General features: G+C 37.3%; 1 protein-coding gene across 2 annotated transcripts in view; it reads right to left on the reverse strand.

Annotated features, from left to right (window-relative positions):
• The window catches only part of rbpjl (recombination signal binding protein for immunoglobulin kappa J region-like), a 25,169-nt gene continuing 8,974 nt past the window's right edge, over positions 1-16,195 (reverse strand). The window contains exons 5-12 of one of the 2 annotated variants that reach the window (XM_053683600.1): positions 15,985-16,094; positions 13,376-13,562; positions 12,048-12,185; positions 11,494-11,606; positions 7,549-7,689; positions 4,669-4,824; positions 2,348-2,451; positions 1-1,066 (exon numbers count right to left, since the gene is read on the reverse strand). In XM_053683600.1, coding sequence (XP_053539575.1) covers positions 790-1,066; positions 2,348-2,451; positions 4,669-4,824; positions 7,549-7,689; positions 11,494-11,606; positions 12,048-12,185; positions 13,376-13,562; positions 15,985-16,094 — 1,226 coding nt within the window. In that variant the 3' untranslated portion in view covers positions 1-789. The remainder of the gene's footprint in view (positions 1,067-2,347; positions 2,452-4,668; positions 4,825-7,548; positions 7,690-11,493; positions 11,607-12,047; positions 12,186-13,375; positions 13,563-15,984; positions 16,095-16,195) is intronic. The other variant, XM_017479167.3, reaches the window with a different exon arrangement.

Genomic DNA, 16,195 nt, shown 5'->3' on the forward strand with positions numbered 1-16,195 from the left:
TGCGCTGCTATCGGCTGTTGCCAAACATTCCCATTGCCTCCATGTTGACGGCAAAGTCAGGCAGTAAAGACGGAAACAGTTGCAGAGAATACTTTTTATTAAAAGAACTGGCAACAACAAACAAATCCAAATCGCAAAGCAGAGGTCAAGGTCAAAAGGCAGGCAAGAGATCAGGCGATGTGCAAATAGATTATCCAAGAGCAAGGTAAGAATCACAAAACAATTAAACAATCAAGGGTCAAATCTAGAATCAGCAAACATGAACAGAAGGTTTGGTACATCAGGTGTAAACACAGAAATGAATGAACACTTTGTTGTGTTAATGGCGTGAATGAGCATGCTTAAATATAGTGGTGATTAAGTCCAGGTGTATGCAGTCAGTAATCAGGTGACTATGATCGTGACATTGAATGTGGCGTGTGGGTGCTGTAGTCCAAGGTGTCCATGTTTGTAATCAGATGTGCATTATGGGAATCAGAGTTTGTCATCAATTCTGTGATTTGACGTGACAAATCTTATATTTGCTTTATTGTAATCTTATAATAGGACATACTACCTAAATTTTACTATGTTCAAGGTATTTCCATTTGCTAAGATGTCATTTTTTGCAGCTTAATCGATCTTGAGAACAGTGTGTTATTGGTGTGTTTTTTTGTGATGTTCCCACAAATGTCCTGTTCACTGGCACAAAACTATGCATTTTAGTTTTGGAATAGACCAGCCCAAAACATCTTACATGGGTTTGTGAAGTTAGGATTAGTTTTTTGTGTGTTTTACCCTAAGTATCTGTCAGCTCTGCATGAACAGGTGAAAATTGGTTCTGGTGAACTCCTGGTGAATGTTGTCAATGAGTGTGTCTGAGTTGGCAGTTCTCTCAGCAGAAACACATGATGGCTGAGAGAAAGAGCTGTGCTCAGGTGTATATGTGAAGGTGAATGAGCTTCTGTAGATCATCCCATCCAATCGTATCAGAGACAAAGGGACCGTGATGGGCTGCCGGTACCACCGCCACTCTTCACCGAACACTGAAATATCAGGTACGACACACAGCAAAGACCTTGGACTCCTGGCAGGAAGAGAGAAGAGTGGTGATGGTATGTTATTTTATATACAGTACTGTGCAAAACTCTTAGGCACCCTTTTTTGTTTTAGAACAATATTTCTTCTCTGAAATGCTTTTGTGATGTAATGTTACCCACATCAGGGACAGTGATATTTATTTATTTATTTATTAAAACAAATCCAAACATTGGTCATGTTTTTAAGCTCCAAAATAAGCTCTAAATAAAAGTATTTTAGATCACATTGTGTTTCACTTGACTTATTTTTACATATGCGACCTTGAAATAATCCAAAAATAACCATTAAATTACTTTCATATTGTGATACTTGGATTACGTGACATTTTTCTATGAAGTAATTCATAATTGTAATGGAATACATTTTTAAAGTAACCCTCCCAACCCTGTTTATATCATGCATTATCCTATTGTGCAGTGACACCTGCACAAATATGCCTTTCATGGAAGAGTCATCAGAAGAAAACCTTTCCTATATCCTCACCACAAAATTCACTGTCAGAAGTTTGCAAATGAACATCTGAATAAGCCTGATGGATTTTGGAAACAAGATCTGTGGATTGATGAAGTGAAAAGATTGGCCACAATGACCAAAGGTGTGTTTAGAGAAAATAAAGGGTGCAGAATTTCATGAAAAGAACACCTCTCCAACTTTTAAGCATGGGGGGCGATAGATCGTTCTTTGGGCTTGTGTTACAGCCAGTGGTGTAGGGAATATTTCAGTGGTAGAGGGAAGAATGAATAGAATACCAGCAAAGAATGAAAAGAATACCAGCAAATTCTGGAAGCAAAGATCACACCATCTGTACAAAAGCTGAAGATAAAAAGAGGATGACTTTTACAACAGTATAATGATCCTAAACACACCTCAAAATCCACAATGGACTACCTCAAGAGGCACAAGATGAAGGTTTTAGCATGGCCCTCACAGTTCCCTGACCTTAAACATTATCTAAAATCTGTGGATAGACATTAAAAGAGCAGTGCATGCAAGATGGCCCGAGAATCTCACAGAACTAGCACCCTTTTGGAAGCCTTTTTCTCCATGGAGCTCTAACATGGCCACATGGCCTCAAAAGTATATCTGCAAAATTTTAATTCAGTGACTCTAGAACTAGCACCTACCAATATACAGAGACCTGTGAAAAAACTACTCAAAAATTTTATGGTATTATTTTGGCCAACCATCTGCTATATATCTCTGAATGTAGCACAAGTCAAAGTTTCACAAGTCAAAATGCCTTTAATGGTTTGCTGTGAGTCCTTACCTGAACATAGTTTCAGACTCCATGTTTCCAAACCAGACCTTTAGGTAAGGACTGAAGTTTTCTCCATGGAGCTCTAACATGGCCACATGGCCTCCTCCGTTTAGCTACAACACAGAATTAGTCAAACATGAATCCAAGAAAATGGAGGAGGAACAATATAAGGTGGTATAAAAAGTAGAATGTTATGTAATAATGAAATGTAATAAAATAATAAAATTATGTGCAGTTTGTATTTTGATATGAAATACTTGTGTGCATCACAACTGCCCTACCTTGCTCAAAGTATTTAATGCGATTACTTTGTCAAAAGTATTTAAAGCTATTTAACATTTTCTTTTTGCTTTTCCTCATGTCTTGGCAGTGTCTAAACAAATAGCCATTTGCAGTACATGAGAAAAGATTATATAGTAATAGCAGATCTGTTTTAAAAAGCACTTGACATTGGCTGCAATTACAATATAGTTAAACTTTCACAGAAATTTCCTTCAAAATAGAACAGTGGCTCTAAAATCGTAGCTATTGTATTCATTCTTACATTAAGTATATCAAGTTCTTATATTTATTACCCTATTTGATTGGCCACTTAAATGGGTTTAATCCAAACCCCAGTAAAACCAAGTAGGCCAAAGATCAACTTCGACATTATGTGTCCGGTGAAAAGTTCAGGAATATAAACACTCAGCAGCACTAATAAATAGGCAGAACATTGTGTGTTTAAGCAGTGGTGGAAAGAGTGCAAAACACACTGACTTGAGTAAAGGTACTGCTACTGTAGTAATAAAATTACTGAATAAAGTAATCTGGTGAACTACTTGAGTAATTACTTTACAAATGACTTTTTATATGTTCACAATAAAACCAGTTTTTCATAACATCAATTCATTGGATTTAGTCAGTTTGTCTGCTTCCTTGCTTCCACTTGTTGATGTAGTTGAAATGGATTTAGTGAAAAAGTTAGTGGCTAATTATAGCTAACTGGTTAATGTCTAGAGTAAGAAGTGTTGGGCTAACATTAAGTTCTTGCTGATTACTATTAGCTATCACAAGCAGCCTGCTGATTTAAAAAATATTCACCCCTCAGGTGATCAAAATGTCAATCCTCTACAGTTCTTTTCAGAACTATAGCAACTCAGATGATCATAACCAATGAAGAAATTCTTTTCCTGATCTCAAACCTTTCACCTTGCTAAGGAACATAATTGTCATCATCAGGAAAATGAAAGACATGCAAAACAGATCGGCAAACAGATTTAACTAAGGCAAAACGAGAATCAAAAGTATACAAAAATGGATGTAGTTCATACAGAATAGCAATCAGGGAATAAAAGCACTAAATCACTTCTAGTGTTTTGTTAGGAGTGAATACTGATCGCATAAAAAGTCCGGCATTTAATGGGAGCATGTGATTACAAACAGGTATGCTGAGTTAGTAATTGGGTGAATATGATCTGTGAAGTGGGTCATGTGGGAAGTAGATATTTGGTAATTGCATAGAATTCTAGGAGTTTGAGTTCATAGGGAAAGTGGGTGACATGACAATCATTTTATAAGGATCAATAAGGAAATACCTATTTTGGGGCTTTGTCAACATTAGAACTTTACTATATATAGCTAGTTAATTAGTTAACTAGTGTTACAGTGCATTGACATTTATTACTGTATTTATTTGGTATTATTGTCTTAAGTTATTTATATGTGCAATTGTTGTTACGCCACGGCCAGCAGAGGGCACTGCGGTACGGCCGCTGACTGGTCACGTGACTCTTTTGTTTTCGTTCACTTCCCGCTTGGACATTGAGTTAAGTTTGTCTCTGATTTGCCACAGGTGCACATGTTTTGAGTTAATTAGGTTTGTTAGTTAACCCCCACCCCCGTGATTGCGCACATCGCGCAGTATTATAGTTGGTTTAGTTCGCCAAGTGAAGGAAGTATACCAGTATGTGCTAATGTGTAGCATGCTAGCGGTCGTAGCTAGGGGACCAGAGTGTGTAGAGTCAGTAGAGACTGCGCTCCCTGTGTTTGTTTATTTGTTTCTGGTTTAAGTAATAAAGACTGTGACCTGCACCTGCATCCGCCTCCAGTCTGTTTCGTAACAGTTGTTTAATAATGTGTTTATAATAGTTATTTTTCTTAACTCAATTTTTTATACATATTTTATTTCAAATTAATGAATTAATTGCACTAAACTTTTGTCTTTTGGTGATATAGTAACCCCAAACAATTGAACAAAATAAATGGACAAATATTTAAAAAGGCCATTTAATAGTTCTGTAATTATTACAAGGGTATGAGAACATTTATTATTATTGATTATATCTTACCTCCAGTCCATTAATGACAGGGATGGGGCTGATGACAGTTGGGCTACTGGTCAGACTCTCACTGAAGGTATACTCAACAACCTCTGTACCAGTGATGGTCCAACATGAACCATCATTCAACACCTCTCGACTGCTCTCCTTTGGACATGGAGAAGCCTGAAGAAGAATGCCCATAAAAGAATCACTGCATCACTTACCATATATACAGTATACAAAAAAGCTTATATATGTACAGTATATACAAGAGGAGCAGGCAAATTTTCGGTGCAATACTACAATTGAAATGTCTTAGTAGAAGTTAGTTAAAATATGTATTTTCTGTGAACAACAATATTTATAGCAAATAGCTAATGATATTCTGTTTTCACACATACTTCTTACGGGGATGCTCTCCATTTTAGAAATTTGCTGTAATTTTATGGGTTAGGTACTATAAGATTAACAAACACCAAAAGCAGCAGATGTTAACTTGTGCTATAGTAACACATTAAGAAATATGTCAGAGTTGTAAATTTTTTTTAATCTAATGCTAAAGTTTAATTAAAATTTACCAGAGCAGTCCAGTACATTTAGTTTAGTAGTTCTATTTCACCCTTGTTAACATATGAATCCTGAGATCTGTAATATCATGAATTGACACATGATCGAACTTTCCCTTTCTTCATCTGGCTTCATGGATATTTGGAACAAAATCTATACCATTCTGCCTCTGTGATGTAATTTTATTCATTCCTAGCTCCCTTTTTTCATAGATCATCTTCAACATCTAGCTGACTAGAAAATCTATGGATTTGTGCTGCTAGCAGGGTTGAGTGTTCATGCTAGCATCTATGTGCTCATGGCCTGGGAATTAAACATCTACAAAAGACAGTGGCTGACTCTGGCATCTTGCTGAACTGTAGTCACACAGCAATGTTGATGCCAAGAGGGAGGGTTTTGCTGCCAGACCCTGATTCACAGTCCAATCTGATAAAACCTGCAGCCTAAATGCTCACTGTTTGAAAGTGCCCATGTCCAGTATCAACTGATATGCATAAGAATGAGCCCTGAGAGCAGTCTGACTGGATTTCTAGGGGAATTGATAACTTGGTGGCAGATGTGATTCAGCTGAAATAATAGATTCAGGAGCTGAGGCTCATTCAACCATTCAACAGATCTCTCCCAGTGCCTAGTCATCCTCCTCTTGGGAGAGAAAAGGAAGCTATATCTATAGCCATGCCTCAGTAATCCAAGCTGATAATGACCTACCAAGCGAACTGTGGCAGCAACCCAATTTGGATTAGATGGTGCTAGGTAACAGACAACACTTGGTCCACTCCCATAATGTTGGTTGTGACAGCCTCACTGCAAGGATTTTATTACACCTTTTAATGGGGTAAGAACTTGCATGCCCTGGCGATATGTCATCTGTCGTACTGTTAGCATTGGAGGAGTCCTGTCATGGATTCCTCTGTGAGGGAGCAAACACCTCACTCCCAGCATTGGACTGGTGACATGATACTTTACAGCTAAAAAGATCACCCAGCTGTCACCTACTACATCAGTGGGTCCTGATGACAAGGTCACAGTAGTACAAATTGCAGTTTTACCACAGGTCCTCAACCTTTTTGGGGGTCAGTACCTTGTTGATCTCAGACCCAAAATCATTGCTCAGATTCAAGAAATTAGATTTTTTTCTAGATAGAAGCGCAAAAAGATAGGCCCAGTAATTCACAACTATGGTTCAAAACCAAGTACACAATGTACTTCCTTGTTCAAAACGGCAGATATTTTCACCCAAACCTAGATTTGAGATGGTTAAACTGCTTAGACAATTTGTTTTTGTATGTTAATGTTGTCAGATGTAGGTAAAGCTGTGTAACCACAGGACTGTTTAACAGTGGATTTATTTTATTTATTTTCATCTCCCCATCCCCGCAGAACACCATAGCTTTCCAAAGGCAGGCAATCCTTTTCAAAGTACTACTTTTTACCCTCTCTGTAGCTACACAGGTAGTTTTGAGCTTCACACAAGCCATCTTGTCTCCCCTCATGGCGAATGGCATCATACTGATATAGTACAGTATGTCTGACTCCTATATGCCCCCACCAAGGAGCAGGCAATTCAGGTCATATCCACTCTCCTTTGCATGAACTCAGATAAATGTCCCTATCACTGAAGCAGGCCACACAAGCAGACTAGATTCACTAAGAATACTAGCCATTCTGTCATCTTAAAGTGTGGCAGACATTACAAGGTTTGCCAGTCAGATTCAGGCAGGCTGCCATGTGCAGTACTGGCTTCTGTTGAGAATGCTAGTACTGATAATGGTGGTCACAGTGATTATTCTCCTACGCTTGCTGGTACAATCTTTCCAGACCCCGGTTGCCACAAATTCCTGAATTCAGCAATGTATGGCCCCAAGACCAGTTCCGTTCTGCTTTTGCTGGTGGTTGAAACACCCTGGCAGCTTGCTCCATGAGCAGATCTGTGCTCTCAAATTGAAGGAGAGATTTAACACCCTCTGCCAGGTCACCTGGCAGAGGGTGTTTTTGGAGGGTTTCGACCCCCCAGAATGAATCACCAACTGAGCAAACACTACTGAAGGCAGGACCCAACAGTACACTGATCTTGTATGGCTTTTGGAGAAAGCTGTTCTGAAATGGTGTGCAAATGTTAAATATATACATGTAAATTGATTATACATTGATATATTTTATTTATCTGTTAAAGGTCTATGTAGGTATCTAGGTGATTCTCATCATACCTTACAGTTATTTGTGGTTCATCACAGTTACATATTTAACTAGTGATTCTAATTCATTAAAATAAGATAATTACATGTGCATTTTTTAAATTAGATGTGCCTTTACTCTTGTGCATTCTGAGTGTATTTTCACCTGGTACTGGAAGATTTCTTCATTGCAGAGGCAGAGGTACATGTGCTTGCTGTTTCTGAGCTGAAATGCACATTTATGAAGCTGGGACACTGGCTCATCTATATCCAGGCATGCATGCTGCTTATTCACTTTACGAATCACCTTATAAAGAGGAAAAATAGTACACTTTATTCACAATTTTCATTACCTCATACTTATGGATTAAGTACATCACCTCATAATTATGGAGTTTGATTCACTATATGGCTAAAGGTTTGTGGATATCTGACCATAACACTTATATGTGGGACTTCCCCAAACTGTTGCCACAAAGTTAGAAGCAAACAATTGTATAGGATGTCTTAATATGCTGTAGCATTACACTTTCTTGTCACCGGAACTAAGTGCCTTACCCTAAACATGTTCCAGCATGACAATGCCCCTGTGTACAAAGCAAGGTCCATGAAGACATATGTAGTTTGCCAAGGTTGGAGTGGAGAAACTTGAATGGCATGCAGAAATCCCTGACCACAACCCCACTGAAGACCTACTTCAACTGTGCCCTAGGCCTCCTTGCCTGACATCAGTGCTGACCTCATTAATGCTCTTGTGGCTGAATGGGCAAACCCCCACAGCCACATTTTTAAAAATCTAGTGGAAAGCCTTCCCCAAAGAGAGGTGGTTATTATAATGGCAAAGGGGGGACAAACTCTGGAATGGGATTTTCAAAAAGCACATATGGGTGTGATGGGCCAGTGTCCACATACTTTTGCCCATGTTGTGTATATAGCTTTGAGAAAGCTGAATTTGAAGTCCCAGACCACCGATGGTAAGTCATTTCACAAGGTTTGATCATTAATGGTCCCTGTTCAAAGTGATAGGATGTAACTTGGTGGCTGTGGCTCAGGTGGTAGAGCAGGTTATCCATTACTATATCATAGGGTTGGTGGTTCGATTCCTGGCCCACATGACTCCACATGCTGAAATGTCCTTGGGGAAGACATTGAACCCCAAGTTGCTCCCGAAGGCAAGCTAGCACCTTGCATGGGAGCTCTGCTACCATTGGTGTGTGTGAATGGGTGAATGAGACACAGTGTAAAGCACATTGGAACCACTAAGGTTAACAAAGCAGACCATTTACCATTTACCAGACCAAGAAATTTGGGGTTGAGATCAAAAGATAAAGGAGTTTGCTATTAAAAAAAAATATATGTTCTTGCATGCCACTTGAAGAATTCACTGATTCTGTTTCATCCCTCATGACTGTGCTGTTTAACACCTGGATACCCTCTTGAGCTACGATTGCCTCACATCTACTACACTCAGAGAATAAGCACCCAATGCAGGTATATTGATGACATTCGTATGAGGTCTTACAACATTGCCTTACACAAGGCATGCACAGGGAATACGCTAGCGATTTTTTCTGCATGAACCTTCTGAACGCTCTGTGATGGAACTGATCACAACTGCACTTTTGGCAGTTTGACACTTAAGCCAAGATGCAGGGCAGCTCTGTGCTAATATACTTCTCAGCAGTGGTTACCACAATCCAAGCCATGTCCTCACACCTCTAGCAGGCATCTTACCCTGGGGGTCAGCAATACAGGAAATGCCCACTAACTGCTAAAGAGCCCTGTGCAGCCCATCCATGAGGGATGGCATCTTACTGGTGGTTCAAAAATTGTCACAGCCTTTCTGAAAGGATCAGGGCACCTTTCCTCACCATGCATCACCAAAAGCACAGCTTGTGATCTCATTTTTATGTTGGGGTAGCTTAAGAATTTTACTTATGATCCATACAGGATGCCAAACAGAAATGGGTCTCTACAAAGTCTTTTTGCTAACGATCATGATAGCATGCCTTAGCTGTATGTCCTCCTGCAAGCATCATTGAACAGATGACTTTGGTGTGACCTTGTAGCTTATCCCCAGGGTTTGAGCCTAAATTCATTTAACCTACACTATATTCAATGTATAACATTCCAAGTAGTGGTGGTAATTTTGATTCATCCCGCTGACTCAAATCTTTTGATTCCATTCACCACAAAGATTTATTCAGATTCGCTCACCAATTCGTTCAGTGACCTTTTCTGTAAGTTACATCATGAATGATGATACGAATGTAATTTGAAAAAATGTACATTTTTACATACGTGTTTGAAGTAGTTTTCAATGAAACAATAATTTTAAAAAATAGCCATCCGTCATTTTTACACGTTCACATTTGTGTATAGCGGATTATGCTAAGAACACATTTGTGTATAGCGGATTATGCTAAGAACACATTTGTGTATAGCGGATTATGCTAAGAACACATTTGTGTATAGTGGATTATGCTAAGAACACATTTGTGTATAGCGGATTATGCTATGAACACCACAACAAAAACACATAAGGCTTGTCTTAGTGCTACACACTGTTCAAATGCGCTCTTCTGCCCTCTTTGTCATTTTTTTTGAAAGGGTGGTAAACTGAATGAACGACATGTATATATCAGCCGAGCCGACATCAGTAAGTCAGCAGATCCTCGTTCGTTCACCTAGTTCATTCATTTCTTTCATGAATGACAATTACCAGTTCATTCATTTCATTCATGACTGACAAGTCCCAGTTCAAACATATCATTCACAAACTAGTTCCTTCAGTTCGTATTGAACCAAAAGCATTTCACTGCAAAAATGACATTTTAGCAAGTGGAAATACCTAGTCAAATTGATCTAGTATTTCTTATTATAAGCCAAAATTATTTTTAATTATTATTAAAAAATAATATTATTTATAATAAATATAATAATTATAATAATAAAATTATTATAATTATTTTCTTAAAATAAACCAAATACAAGATTATTAAACCTATTTCAAGCCATTTGTGCTCATTTCATGCTTGAAATAGTCTTGTTCTGTTGGCAGATAATTTTGCTAATTTTAAAAATGTATCTGCTAATGGAATAAGAAAACTATAAGCTTCAAATGAGAAATAATGTCCAGAAATAGGTTTAATGATCTTATATTTGGTTTATGGTAATCTTATAATAAGAAATACTGGATAAATTTGATAATTCAATATACATTCAGAGACAACAAGTAAGTTCAGTAAGAGATGTGTTCTTTCAATAGGTCTGTGACACTCTCCCTCAGTTCCGGCAAATAATGAGGAAGCTGGAGGCAGGCTTGGAACAACTGAAAAGGCACTTTATTCTTTATCTATTACTTTCGCTTTTCAGTGGTTTTATTTTATATATACACACACACACAGTGCTATGCTGGTTGGCATGATGACACCACAAATCTCAATAGCAAAGGGATCACCAGATGCTAGATATGAGACGGGTATAAATCAGACAGGTTCCACCTGCACTCCCTAAGCAGGTTCTAATCACTGGCACCCAAGCTTGAACATCTGATTCTAATTTTATAGATTTGGAGGCGTGATAGATGTAGGAGTGCACTTTCTTTGTCCATGTGACTGATCTTTTTTTTTTTTTTTTTTTTTTTTTTTAAATTGTGAACATTACAACAAAATTTCAATTCTGTCATTTGACAGAGTGTATCAGCTTTAATAATAGGCACTATTTCAAAGAGGATCAAATGTTTGCTTGTCCAAATATGTACCAAAAAAAAAAAAAGCCAACAATTTTCATGGCGTGTACTTATTTTTTCACATGACTATATTGTTTTTTTTACTCCCATAGTGTACCCCATTTGGTAGTGTACATACAATGTACCCTAGCAGCCACAAAATATCAGTAATGTGCTATGTTGTTTGGTTTGATGCATGTGCAGCTTCACTGAGGATTGCAGCAATGGCCCTTAAGATGTCTTAGAAATATAATGAGTGATTAGTTGTTTTTAAGAAACCATTTTTGTGGTCACATGTGTTCAGTTTATAGGCAGTTACTCTATTGTCTTAGGTGTTATTCAGGTCTAATTACAAACAATGAAGCAAACTAAAGTGCATACCATGGGTGGCAGTGCAACTCCTGAAATGGTGCATACCAGCTGAACCACACAGCCATAACAGATATAACTCTCACACATAGAGTAATCACTGCAGTCTGTCTGCTGATCCTCCACTTTAGAGAAAGAGACAAAGAAAGAAAAATGGATGATCAGTGTTGGCTTGCAGACCACTGCAATATTTTGCAAAATTCATCACTTTTTCTACGTACTAGCAACATATGTACATGCTCACAATAAATAAATAAATAAATAAATAAATAAATAAATAAATATAATATAATATAATATAATATAATATATAAAATAAACAACTCAGATGAATTTCTATTTTCCTAAACAGATTTTTTTTTTCTGCAAGATGAGCTTCTTTCATGCTGTTTTTCCAAACATCTTGCTATTTTGGAGGTTGAGTCTAATAGATGATTTTGAAACTCATCCACACTAGAAATGAGATATTTTCGTTGCACTTTAGGTTTTAGAAGTCCACTATGGTCATGTGTCCTGGAAATATTTGCAGACTTTTGAAGCTTTTAAAAAGAGAAAATCTTTCAGACCTCGAATGACAGTAAAAGCAGTCCATTGTCTGGCACTAGCCACAAAAGCTTCACCCTCCACTGCAAGGTAACGTGTACTGACTGTCTGAGACCTCAGGCGATTAAACAATGACACTCTTGAACCAGATGAGATACACACTGAAAACACATATAAAGACAAAAGCAAAGTTAAACATACTGACACACAGACACATGCCAACAGCAATGACTGACATAGAATAGCCAAAACCAGCCTGCTGTTTTATTGGTCACACAATCATCTCATTGTGTCTCTTTCTCTCCAGAGGGTGAGGAATTCAACATCACTTTGCCATCACTGAGCCATTTACAGCACTTCTTTGTTTTTCGTGAGACCTTCTTGGAGGACCTTGCCCTTAACCGTATGTTTTAGGATCAAATGGACAAAGGTCAAACGCTTCACTTCTTTGGGTGCTGAATAGGGTTCTACAGTGGCTCTTTATTGAACATGGTCCTAGGACTAGGAGTTGCAGTAATATTCACATAGTATATAGACAAGTAAGCATTATGTAGATAGGAATAAATAAGATAAGACAAGCGTTCATGGGCGGTAATAATTAAACAGTGTGTGGGCAAAACACCAATCACTCACTCACTCACTTTCATAACCACTTTATCCTTATCAGGGTTGTGGTGGATCTGGAGCCTTGGATAAGATGCCAGTTCATCGCGGGGAAAAACACCAATTATTACATAAATATTTAAGTTCCAAAAAAGTTATACTTTATGGAGCTGCCAGGCTCAATCAGTTGTAAGAGTATTTGAAATAGTAAAATGTTTTGCTTAGGTTATGAAATTAATGAACTAATGATAAAATCTGCTGGTCATTTTAACTTAAGTTATTTACTGTTAATTATCAGAAAGATATATCCTTCTCCAGTAACAGTGAGGTTGAAATTATTGCTTTTTGGAAATGTAAACAATGTAAACAAATGTGAGAAAATACGATATTAATAGGCAGGCCAGGCCTGCTATGATGGTAGTCCTGAAATCCCAGTTAAAGTGTTCATTCAACCAGTTGTTATCAATGGCAGAGAAGAAAATCTCTAAACTGAAAAATCTAAACGAATATAATTTGGTAGATTCAATTAAGAGCATGCCGATGAATAAAACAATTAATCCATTAAAATGTCATTTTCTATCTTCCTGCAAAAAACCTTTCCAATAAGTAGTAGCAATTTCCCATTAATTATGTGAATCGTTGTATTTGAAACTTTCTTAGATTCCAACTGTTCTCAATTCCACACCATTGTAGATGTTGTCTGAGTCTAATCTCAGTCACCATTTGAAACAATCTAGCACACACTCACAAACTGACTCACAATCTGCGTTCTTCATGGATTGTCTTTTCTGTGATGGTTTGGAGATTACTTTAATAAGTCCACTTTGGAAAGAGCCGATCTCCTGCCCTCCACTGTGAAACAGATGAAGTAGCAAACGGAAGTGTTTCCGCTTATCTGTATCCGAGATATACAGGGTTTTGGCACAGGCAAACATCTAAAAATATAATTTAAGAAAAAAAAAAAAGAGAAAATTTTATTGAGGAAAACATCAGCTAAGCAATATACATTTCCTTCAAGTAAATTAATTAGTTCATTCATTCATTAAAATATAACAGGCCTATGCAGGGTAGTCCTGGAATAGTGAACTGAATATTTACTAAAATAGAAAGGATATATTTTTCACTAGCATTATGAATCAAGGCACCATACAATCAGAATAATGCCATAACCCTAAATAATAAGGCATATTGAGAATGGAGACACAGTTAGACAGGAACAAGCACAGAACAAAAATGGAGTCTCTATTTGAATCGCAATCCCAATTTGTTTCAGGAAACACAAGTTAAATATTAGTCGAACCTTTCCTGATTTCCTAGATGGTTTGGCACTGTACACTCAGTAAATGGTAAATATTTTACTCTTCTGAGGGATATGGTATTTGAAAAAGGTCAAATATGGTAAAATATGATGAAGAATAGGTTGGTACACAAAAACTAGATGCCTAAAATTATGAGACAGAAAGTGAATCTTCATTGAAGCAAAGTATAATTAACACATTGGCAGAGTGCATCATCAGTCAATAAAAGTAAATGGGTTGCCTTTAGGAGCTGTTTGGTTAAATATTGGATAAACATTTCAATTAACAGCTATGAAGGAACATCAGTGAAATGCAAACACAATAAAAAGTTAAAGAAATGGATTTAAAGAGGTGAACTAGTTCGAACTAGTTCCTTCAATATAGCTGTTCCTTTATTGCAGGTACAACGGATATAAAAAGTCTACACATCCCTGTTAAAATGGCAGGTTTTTGTGATGTAAAAAATGAAACCGAGACAAATCATATCAGAACTTTTTCTACCCTCACTGTGAAATTAAAATGTATAAAAATTAAGTGAAAAACAATCAGAAACATTTTTAGGGGAAAAGTGGAATAGTATATTTTAAAAAAAAGTTACAATAACCTGGTTGCATAAGTCTACACGCCCTTTTATAATTGGGGATTTGGCTGTGTTCAGAATGAATCAATTAATTAAATCTCATGTTCAAAAGTAATTATCATACATGTCATCAATTAAATTATTCTGAATAACCACAAATGAAGACCAGCTGTTTCTGTAGGATACTCCTTAGTTTCATCTGACTCCTGAAACCATGGTCCACAAAGAGATTACAAAGCATGTACGGGATCTCTCTGTAAAAAGGTATCAATCAGAAAAGGGGTATAAAATAATTTCCAAAACATTTCCATATTTTCCGTATACCATGGAACACTGTGAAGGCCATCATCAACATGTGGAGAAAAAGGGGTACTGTACCACGATGACATCAACAAGAACAGGAGGTCCCTCCAAAACATACAAAAGGACAAGACAAAAAAAAATGACCAGGGAGGCTGCCAAAAGACCTACCGCTACATGTAAGGAGATGCAGAAATATACTACTGAAAGTATTGAATACTCTCTGCATATTATAACAATCTTTCATATTCTTCACATTTCAGGGCTGTGGGGTAGGGTGGCTAGACAGAAGCCCTTTTTCACAAAAAACATCCAAGCTCAATTAAATCACCCCAAAGCATCTGGCAAAATGTGTTGTGTTTAAAAAAAAAAAAAAAAAAAAAAGCACACCACCAAGAGAAAACCATACCCAAGGTGAAGTATGGAGGTGGCATCATGCACCATGCTTTAGGGCTGCTTTTCTTCAACCAGAACTGGGGCTTTTATCAAGCTGGAGGGAATCATGAATAGATACAAATATCAGTCAGTTTTAGTGCAAAACCTTCAGGCGTATGATTAGCATGACAGTGACCCAAAGCATACATCCATGTCAACAAAGGAATGGCCTAACCAAAAGAAGCTCAATGATTTTGAGTGACCTAGCCAGAGCCCAAACCTGAATCCAACTAAAACCTGGGGTAACCTGAAGTGGGATGGAGGTGCTCTTACAATTTGATGGATCTAGAACGTTTTTTCAAGAAAGAATGGGAAAATATTGCCAAGACATGATGTGCTGCCCTGATAGACTCTTACACCAAAAGTATGAATGGTGTAATAAAATCAAAAGGTGCTTCAACAAAGTATTAGTTTATGGTCTGCACACTTATGCAACTAATTTATTGCAAGTTTTCTACTTATTTATTTAGTTATTTATTTATTACTTTTTTCCCTGAAAAGTTTCTGATTGTTTTCAATTCATTTGTATACTTTGCAATTTCACATTAAATGTGGGAAAAGATCTGACATGATTTATCTTATTCTTTTACTTCACAAAAGAATTTCATTATTTTACTTCACAAAAAGCTGCCATTTTAACAGGGGTGTGTAGACTTTTATATCCACTGTATTTTCCTAGCTGGAGTTCCAGTTCAATGTATGTCAATTTATATCTTTCGACTTGGGTCTGAAGTATTGTTGTACCCTTCTTTCTGTTTGTTCTTCAAAGCTCAGCTTGAAGTTGTCTGCTTGTGTCCCAGGGGAGCCATCCAGACCCATATACCCCCACACACGACAACTAGACTCACCAAGACCTGATGTTTGTGAGAAAGGTCAGAGTTATGTAATCATGTACAATCATTCTAGGGCTTATAATACAGTTTTTCTCAAGGTATTTCAGTCACGATCTAAGTAT

This window comes from Ictalurus punctatus, chromosome 11 (assembly GCF_001660625.3).
Source record: "Ictalurus punctatus breed USDA103 chromosome 11, Coco_2.0, whole genome shotgun sequence".
NCBI classification, from domain to species: domain Eukaryota; kingdom Metazoa; phylum Chordata; class Actinopteri; order Siluriformes; family Ictaluridae; genus Ictalurus; species Ictalurus punctatus.